Raw genomic sequence first — 10,376 nt, 5'->3', positions numbered from 1 at the left:
TATAAAAATAATCCACTTACAATATTTTATTATTTTCTAACAATACTATACTCAATTTTCCTCTAGATTTGTGTTTGTCGCTTTTGTTACTCAACAAAATAAAGAGTTTTTTTTCTTATTGAATCAAACATACAATCAAAGCAGACCCTTGCTTGTATGTTTAATTTGTGCGTCTTATCTCTTGAAATCTGAAATCAATGTGACTTAGGAATATACTTATGTTGTAATTTAATTTTAAATTTTGTATTCTAAATTATAAAAAAGTATTATCTTTGCATGAAATTTTTTAAAATAATAATGCGCTGTTTTTTTTTCTTAAAATGCTTTGTTTGATTTAATAATGTTGATAAAAGCAAAGATAATATCGTTATAATTTCAATTTTGATTCATTATCATGTAGAATCCGAAAATAGTTGTTATATTTTTGATTTTGATCATTAGCTGTAATGAATAGCTTCAGATAATATTTTTTTGGAAACATGGAGATAAATGTCTTGACAAATAAAAAACACCAAAGCCTTAAAGTGATGAAAATTTAATTTAGTAGAATAATTGTAATAATCGATGTAGTAGCATGCATTATTGATATGATGGTTATAATCGAATTATCGTAATCATCAAAACATATCAATAACATACTTTTTAAAATGTAAGCGTATAACAAACTTCTTGTTGAAGAGAACAGCCAAAAAAGCTGTAACAACAGATGTCGCATAATATATAATCTGCAATGAAAAAAATTTCATATGATATGATACTGTAGTCACCATGAGCTTATAGAAGTCCCCACCCCCCATTTTTCTCTATTTAAGATTTTGGCTTCCCTATACTTTCTCCTCGTTACAAACCTACTCAAGGCATTATTCTTAGCAGTCTTACAAAATGTAAATATTTAAAACACAACAATGATGTTAAAAATCATGTATAAATAGAAAATCTTTCTAAAGAGTAGGAGAATGTAAATCAAATTTCGTTTCCTTCCCAAGTGCAACTGAAAGAGATGCAGCAATATAATACGAGTCCACTTTCTACATTCCAAAAGTAATCATTTCATGAGAAGAACGGAAATTCCCTTTTGACGACGTAACGAATCACTTGAAGAAATGGAAAAGCCAATTAGATTGGGTAGTGGTGCCTTTCTACGACGATCTCACTGTTCGTTCAAGAAAATATGAAGCTTTGTGAAAGATAATTTACATTTTTATACATATTTCAATAAAAAGATTAGTGTTTTCGACTGCCTATTATTGTGTACCGTTTTCTCTACTTCCATTTAACTAGCATATAGTTCTCTGATATACAGGAGTGTATAAAAAAGGAAAATAGAGGAAAAATTAATTTCTTTTCCATATCTAGATTGCTAATTCTAAGTCACAAAACTGTGGTTTAGAAATAATGGCCTTTACCAAAATCATTGTTCGACCAATGAATGTCTTGGAGAGGGAGTGACGTAACTTTGTTCTTTTGGCAATAATTTGTCGGAGTTTGGCATTGTTTGATGAGATTTTCGAATGGGTTGTTTGGATTCCCTCTGTAGGCCCGTCTATGTCAATGATGTCCTGAGTGAATGGTACACAGTAAAAGTGCTCAAGAAGTTTGCACCGTAGAATAAGATATAAAATATGAATATTTTTTTTGTTTTTTGAAGAAATAGGAAAGTAGTCTTGATGAGGAATATTTCTACTTGACGTAACATTTTTCAGGCACTCATCCCTTTGGAAAATGATGGTTCTGTGCAAGAGAACACTGCTGGGCTGACACTCACCCAGCAGCACAAGTGGCACTTTGAAAATTTAGATCTGCTCTAGAAAGGGCTAAAGAATGCTGTAGTCAGCCAAAGCTATCTACTGACATCATAGAATTTTGTGGCACGCTAGCTGGAAGGTTGACCAAAGAAGAATGATGAAACAGTTTGTACCAACTGATCACAAAGTTTGAAAGGTCCAATTCGTCAAGCATGATTTGGGCAACGCCCATGAACACTTTTTTCTCCATTCGACCGTAATCTCCCCAGACTGTTACCTGAAAGTCAAAAACAAAAGAATTATTGAAGAATTTTTTTTTTTAGTTTCTATTATTTACATAAATCATTTCTTTTAATTTCGTTCTGTGTATTAGTTAACCTTTAAATAAATTTTCAGAGATAAGCAAAGTAAGAAAAAATCTTCAATAAACATGCATTTTAAAAAGTAGTTAATTAGCTCATGCATATTATTTGAATCAAGATTTTTCTATCCAAAAAATGTAGGTGCTTTTCGGATTCTAAAACTGACGTGAATGAAGGGAAGAGAGTAAACATGCTTTTTCAAAAATTGCAACAGGGTGATAAGCAGTTTGAAGAATTATGATGAGGCAGATTTTGCTCATGATGGATTCACTGAATATTTTGTGTCGTAAGGAATTCATGATGAAATTATATTGAGGTAAATTTTACCTGCTGGACACTCTGATACAGATAGTAAAGAGTCAGACTTAAAAGAAAATGTGTTTCAGTGTAAAAATGTTTTCTATTAATTATTAAATATAAATAATATAAAGTAGTTAAATATAAATGAATGTTTCTTAAAAATGTTTTGTGAAAAATATTGTGATAGCAAGGTAAAAGGAGTAAAATCTAAAAACCGAGGGATGAGTTTAGTTTTGTAACATTTACGTCCATCCCAGAGGCCTGTTTAGAAAAAGGATTTTGTAATTTTGAACCACAGCCAGATGATGAGGATGACACCTGAGGCTGCATCCTTCTCCTAAAAATTCCATGTCACACCAGAGGGTGAACATTTGACCTCAACGACATGCGACGGTTCTTTTGAAGTAATTTTCTGGTCCCTAAACTAGATCTTACCGCGAAGCCACCGTCGTGTTTGAAAGTTGCATTGATCATGATTTAAGAAAACAAATCTGATAAAATTTGTATCTATTACGTCGTCAAACGAGCGGGGTTCATCTGTTTATATACAGTGAAAAGAATCTCTTCACTTTTATAGATTTAGTCGAACTTTATATACAGATTTAAATTTTGATGTAAATTTCATCAAATTATCTAGTTCTGTTGCTAAGTTATCGTGATGAAACACGCACAAACAAACAGGCAGACAGACAAACGTAATTCCAAAATAATTATGGACTTAGGGACTTTAAAATGTGGAAAGACATAAAAAGGTCAATAAGTGCTGATTATTGTACTATTCTTCCTTTGTATGAGAAATTAAAAGGAATAATTTTAATATTTAGAGATTAGATGGTTGAAAAGAAATAATTTATAAAAAAAATTACTAATAATATTTTCAATGTCCATCTTTTTTGTTTTTCGAATTTCATGTTTTATTTTATAATGCATTGATTTTTTTAAATATAAGAATGAAAGTATAGTTCTTTAAGAGATATTTGGGATACCAGAAAAAAAGGGAAAATAAAACTTAAAATTGATTCTTAAAGATCAGATCTCAAATATTTTTACCTGCAGTATGCAGTTCCTATAGTCTTCGTTGAATACAAGTTGTTGCTGATAGAGTGGATCTAGCGTCTTTCTTGCAGTTGCTGTTTTCCTTTTCGCAATACACTTTCTTCCTTTAACTAAGTAAACTTTTACATAAGGCGCTGCAAAATGGAATAAAGAATGCTTATTGATATTAAAGTATTATTGAAAAATAATTAGCTGAATTTAAATATTTAATTAGAAATTTAAATATTGGTATTGCTTCCTAAACGTAAAACTGCTATAAATGGTTAATTCTGCTATAAATTCACAGAAAATAGGATTTCTTCACAAAATGTTCTAAAGCCATATCTGAATAAAATAAATGTGTGCCTCAATGAAATTTAGTATGTTTGGCATGTTTATAATTACTTCATAATTTTCAGAAAATAATTATTAATGAGCAATATTTTAAACATAGCTATTTTCACATATTTTCAAACTTTTTTAGAAACTTAATACTTGTTCCTATCAACGTTTTAAATTCGAATGTTCTTTAATATGTATTAGCATCCCCTCCTTTTCACATTGCATAAAAAATTGTAGAAATGCTACACCAAAATTCTTAATAATTTCCTTTTTCCTAGCTTTTACGAATAATTTATATATGCATTCATAGATATATACGTAGTTAAATTTACATAAATCTCTCCCAAAAATATTTTAATATGTGAAATTTTTGATGATTGTATGACATTTCCTTTCAAAAATTTTCAGAACCCACCCTCAGCTCCTTCCAAATAGTTTCCAAAAACAAATCCAAACAGAGCAATTCAAATCATCATTTTATCTTATATCTTCTCTTACCTGATGTATTCAAAATGCCTTCATTTTACAAATGCGAATTTTATTTCACATCAACTTGTGTTATTACCTATACTATTTTATACACATATGAAAAATTACATTAGATAGAAAAGTATTAATAGCAGAGTAAATATCGATTGTTTCTGGTTTGTTTCATAGCTTAAAACTTTAGTCTTTGGTGTTTCCCAAAAAAAAAAAAAAAAAAAAAAAAAAAATCTTGACAAAAGTAAATTCAGCTATGTCAAATAAGTTTTCAGAAAACAATATTTTCAATAAAGATATGAATATATATACGGAAAGTATGTTTCGATTTGTGAGAATATTATTAAAGTATCAAGTGTTGTCTCTTTAAAAACACTTTTTACACTTACTTTATTAAATTCTAAACTACAAAGTGACTTTAATTAAAATATATTTAGAGCTTATTAGAGAAAGTACTGGGACAAACGCAACAACATTTCATGCACATGCTATTTAAATCGTTATGAATTGATTTATAAAGAAGGAAAAAAAAACGAGATAGAAAACATTTAATGATTTTTTTAATACTGAAATATGTTTTAGCTGTTGTGAAGAGAAGCAAAATGTAACCGCCGATAGGTGTGATGTTGGGACGTCAGTCAGCTAGCTGATTAATGAAAACAGAACTTGAGAACTCGGTGTGTGTACAAACCTTTTAAGTTTACTCTGTGTTTGTGTCGTCCATTGTCAATAAATGTTCATGTCTGAAAATGCTCTGTCATAAATGTTCTGTCTTTTTAGTTTTATTTGGTCAAAGTACCCAGCATCGGATAGATGCAAGCCCCATTAGAATTCTGAATTTGATTCTATGTTTAATAATTCCTCGAACATTTAGCAGTTACATTAATTTTTTAAACATTTATAATTTGTCTGTTGCAAAAAATGAGTGATATTGGATAAAATAAACTTTTACTCTCCTAATTTGTAATTTTTCGTGGTGAGGTCATTTAAAGGCGGTTTATACATCTATATATCAAAACATGTCAGATAGTTCAATAGTGAAAAAATGCAGTCAATATTGGTATTCTGAGAAGGAACATGGTACAAAATGTACAAGGAAAACTTCAAATAAATTATAAAATAAAAGATGGGAGGTTATAAAAAAATAAACTCTGAATTGTAAAGCCAGCAAATGAATTGTAAATATGCAAAAGTGCAATCAAGTATTAAAAATGACATTAATTGTTAAAAAAGATATTTATGTGTTAAAATATTAATTATATTTTAAAGAAGTAAATTTTTAAAACATAGAATTTTTTTTAATGCCACATTCAGCGCCACCTTTGGCCCTTGTGGCGAAAATGTGAACTTTATTTTTTATAAATTGATTTCCATTGGTCTAAGAAATGGTGTTGCGATTGTCCATGTACATTTTTTATAATTATAGTCATCTTAAAGATTCAATTAAAAACGAATTCAGTAAAATTACACCACGCAATTTACCTGGTACCACTCTTCCAGGTTTAGGCTGCAGACCTCTTGCTCTTATGACCTCCACTTCCAGATTTCCTTTTCTATCCGCAAGGCTCAGTTGAATATCACCTAAACTTGGAGAAGCTAATACTTGTCGTCCAACTAACTGACCACTTCCCAAACCTTCGATAAAATTGGAAAACTCGCCTTCTGGAACTAATCGAATTGATGGTAACCATCTGTAAGAAGTAAAAATGACTTCGTTTAAAATTTACTGAATTCTCTTAGTAAACTGAAGCCGTGCTCATTTATATTTATGAAAAATTTAAAGGAAATGAGCTTTGCCCCTCTGCGAGATCAATTCATAATTTTATGATATACCTAGAATGAACCACCATAGCGATATTGAATTGTATGCATACTGTAGAGTTATTTTTTTCATGCAATTAAAACAAAGAAATAGTTACTTTTGTTTCTAGTTAAAGCAATTTAGGAGTTGAACCAGCCTACAGAAGTACAATAATTAATTTATGAACGATAAAGGTTAAGTATGGAATTCAATGTATATCTCTAGGACGGATGTGATGTCATCTTAAAATAAAATACAGTTTGATACTGGATGATTCAATTTTCTGCTTCTAAAAGAAATTCACATTTGAGGCAGGTTTACAGCGGAAATCAGTAATTACTACTTTATAGAAAGTATTTTCTTTCTCACCCTTCTGAGAATTTCGAAGAAATTCTGTTATGTTAATCACTTTTAAAGTTAATGCAATGCATATCAGAATTTTGAATATTAGTTAATTAAATTCCAGGAGAACATGACATCGAAAATTATATCGCTTCGAGATTGTTATTGTTTTTCTTGAATTTATACAATTGCGAAGTTCTTTTCCAGTTCAAATGACAACGGATTTTTGAAGAAGTAAATGTATGTTCCTTTTCCCTTATTTCCTCACTAGCTAAGTCAGTTATGATTTTCCTGGTATTTTAAATTGATTTCGTTTACTTGCATGGCGGATTTGCATGTAACACTTTTTGAAGTTGAGTCAGCTTTTTAAAGAGTGAATTTATCCAATAGCAACGAATTATCTGAAGCAAATTTGTTTCACTTAAATGTTAAACGTATTTTACCAATAATTTAATTAGTAAAAGTGTTAATTTTTTGTTAATTAATTTATTCATTTCTTTCATTCATTACTCTCAGTTAAAGTAACTGGGGAAAGAATTTTGCAGAAGTTGTCATTTTCCTTCGATTTAAAATGTTCTTATGAGAAGAAAAATGTCTATAATTTATATGAGTACATAATCATGTTCTAGAGGGCTCATTGAACAATGCCTTTTCTCCTAAATTAATTTATTAATTAATCAGTCTGAGTTACAGCTACGTTAATAATTATCCCAGCATGTTCCCCATTACACTGGAAAATATAAAGTAATTGGAAACATGTATTTTGATTTTTGGTCACAATAACGATCTGATTTGAAACCAGAATATTTCTAACGCTAAGAAACTACTGGTTATTGCATCAGAACTTAATTTACCAGGAAATTAATGTCGGGAAAAGTCTGGAAATAAAAGAGATTAGAAATATACACCTCGAGAATTTTTTGGAAATTTCAAATTAAAGTTAAGCGAAATATTAGTATGTTTGGCAATAATCGATGCAAATACTGTTCCATAAAAAACACTTTTATATCACCTGAAAACTCAAAACGTCGTATTTTCAATTTAGTTGCTTACATTTTTTTTTCTCTACATTCAATAAATTTTTAAAAATATTTTTGGCTATATTTTAGAACAACACGTTTCATTGTTATAATGAAATTCAAATTATTTGAATTATTATCATAAGTATTTTATTATGGGTATTTGGCTTATATTTTCATACTCAAATAGTTTTAAAAAATGGTTTTAATATTTTTTTTCAGTAATTAAAAATAAAATTTGATTTCAAAAGCAAGCAGTAATGAAAAGTTTTTGTAATATTTACATTTTTGAATACTGCTGCTGTTTTCGATAATATATTTGAATGTATAAAAATATATTATCGCACTTTTAAGATATTACAAAACATATTCGGTATTATACACAAATCTTTGACGCTGAGTGATTTCCTTTACTATTCATAATGTTACAAATCTGTGATGCTGGTTCCCTGCATAGTCGGTTCCATCATCAGAAAGACTGTTTTACAGTCATTTGTATTGGACGGAGTCCGGGTGTCGCGTCGGAGGTCCCAGAGCTTGGATCAGACCATTTGGCGACTTTGGCGCCAAAATAGATTATACCCGAAACATCGAGAATTTTCCTAATCCGTCCATTGGGAACCGAGATACGCCCCGAAAGTTCCTGATTGGTTGAGAGGCTTCTAACCCCGCCTCCTGATAACTATGAAAGAGGCAGTCTGCAGCTGCGGTGGTAGTCAGTGTCGACGGTGACGAACGAGTCTTCCAGAGATTAGCAGAGCAGAGGCGGAGTCAAGCTAGTGCTGAACTAAGCTGTGCGCTACTGTCTGCAGTAGAGTCTTGTTGTGTGCACGTCTTGGCTGAAGATAATTGTCTTCTCTGTGCTGCTGTCTACTGAAGTGTGCTACTGTCGTCTACTGTGTTCGTTTCTGCTGTATATAGTTGTCGTCTTTGTGCTGTCCTGTGTGTCTTCGTGTAAATAAACGTCGTTGTTTTTTTTTTTCTACTGCCGCCTGCTGATCGAGTGTTCTCCACACCATATAACTTCCACTATCCAAACGAACCCGGAAATTTCGTAACAATATATATTTTATGAATATGTTTCAGTTTTGTAGACAAGTTACTAGGTCATTTCAAGTGTAACCTCGGCAGATGTATAGCACAATGAACAAACAGAAGAGGCTCCAAAAATACATGTCTATCAAAATTTGAAATTAAAATGCCTTACTTTAGGACACCAATATAAAATTTTATTGAAGCTGCTTAGTGAAACATAATATTGAAATAGGAATAATTATTGAAATTGAACAAATTTATCTGAAAATAATTAAATAGATAGAATGAAAACGGCATGAAAATGTGTCTATAATTCTATATTTTACATGAAAAAATATGGCGAATTATTACTCTGTAAATCACCTGTAAGTCAATCTGTAAATTGTTATACTATAATTCATACATTAATATTATTCCTTACAGTATTAATATATGAATTACATCTTTATGGTCAATAATTCTGCACTTGTGACATCCCTAATTTTATTTATTAGTACTATAAAAATATATTTTATGCTAGAACTAAAGTCATTTGAAAGAACTGAATGCTTACACAGAACTATCTCCACTAAGACTGCCTTCCCCGTCGGATGACACACTACTCGTCTGTTTCACCAGATGTCGGCACTCGAGAGGAGCGACTTCTTCGCTTCGATGGACGTTTATAGTGGAGGACTTTTTCCTTCGGAATCCCATGCGTTTTTTATGTCCTAGAAAAAGATATTCTGTTACTATAATACATATTTAATAGAGTGTTTTGTTATTATTTGGTTACAGTTACCATAAACGTGCGATGTAGGCAATGACCCAATTCACAGTTTTGGATTTTTTTTTTTTTTTTTCATTTTGCCTATACATTGCAATTAGTGAGAATTGGGTCATTGGTTTTTCAGCGCATCATACCTGGTAATACCTTTGCTTGTAATACCTAGTTCCTTCGAAAGATATCCTTGCTAGAGGGCAATCACAAACTCACTTTATAATAATTTTTAGTTGTAAAATTAAGTAATTGATATGGAAGAATTTTATTATCCTTCCCTTACAAGAAAACCGGCAAAATTACTTAAATGCATTGAAAGATTTGCAATTTATATTCTAAAAAGATACTTTCATCACAAATTTTTATTTTATATCACAATTTTATTTAAATTATTATTAAAATTATACTTTAAAAGATTAAAAATACCCCCTTTTTCTTAAACAATCGGAATATAAAAGATAATAAAAAAACGCCCATGTTTGGTAAAGTTTAACGTAAGTTTGTATTTCGATTCAGTTAGCATTTTTAATATTAACGAAAAGGGAATGTTATGATGTTAGTACATCTCCTTTGAACTTAAGATGACATTCCCAACAAATTTTGAAAATAAAAGAAACTGAATCCCCATATAAAATGGTGATAAAACAATTTATGCAAGAGTTCGCCATTCCCGAATCGGTAAAGACTGTCCCTAGTGACGTCACAAAGCAGCACTGAGGCCTTATCTCTCGACGGCCATGGTCAGACCCCCACCTTTTCGTGTACCCACAGGAGTGGCGAGAACCAATCATCATGTCGGAAGCTTCTCATCCTCAATTACGAGGTCCCCTCCCGTGGTACTTCGCTAGAGGGCAAGCTATATCACTAATTCTCCGACCCGCCTCGAAGGCACACGGATAAAAAACTGAATGACCGGACAGCCGCTACAGCGACACTAGCGGGAACTGTGATTGAGTCCGAAGAGCCATCACCGGCCACGGTACAACCCATCCTTAAGGAAGTACATCCCGTCATCGATAAGAGGAATCAGACCCCCACTTTTTCGTGTACCTTCCAGGGTGGTGAGAACCAACCACCATGCCGGAAGCTTCTTATCCTCAGTGTCTTTCAAAGTACTGATGCAGAAATGAAAAGACGTATCATTGAAATCTTAAT

The 10,376-nt window shown here is 31.3% G+C and overlaps 1 protein-coding gene across 5 annotated transcripts in view; it reads right to left on the bottom strand.

Moving 5' to 3' along the window:
* Positions 1-543: 543 nt before the first annotated feature.
* LOC129960763 (regulating synaptic membrane exocytosis protein 2-like) overlaps positions 544-10,376 on the bottom strand; it is a 234,420-nt gene continuing 224,587 nt past the window's right edge. For all 5 annotated transcript variants that reach the window (XM_056074376.1, XM_056074378.1, XM_056074377.1 and 2 more), the window contains 4 exons: positions 9,015-9,171; positions 5,747-5,955; positions 3,458-3,597; positions 544-2,022 (listed from right to left, as the gene is read on the bottom strand). In XM_056074376.1, the coding sequence (XP_055930351.1) occupies positions 1,831-2,022; positions 3,458-3,597; positions 5,747-5,955; positions 9,015-9,171 (698 nt within the window). In that variant the 3' untranslated portion in view covers positions 544-1,830. The remainder of the gene's footprint in view (positions 2,023-3,457; positions 3,598-5,746; positions 5,956-9,014; positions 9,172-10,376) is intronic.

Source organism: Argiope bruennichi, chromosome X2 (assembly GCF_947563725.1).
Source record: "Argiope bruennichi chromosome X2, qqArgBrue1.1, whole genome shotgun sequence".
NCBI lineage: Eukaryota > Metazoa > Arthropoda > Arachnida > Araneae > Araneidae > Argiope > Argiope bruennichi.
This window is presented reverse-complemented; position numbering and strand designations above follow the sequence as displayed.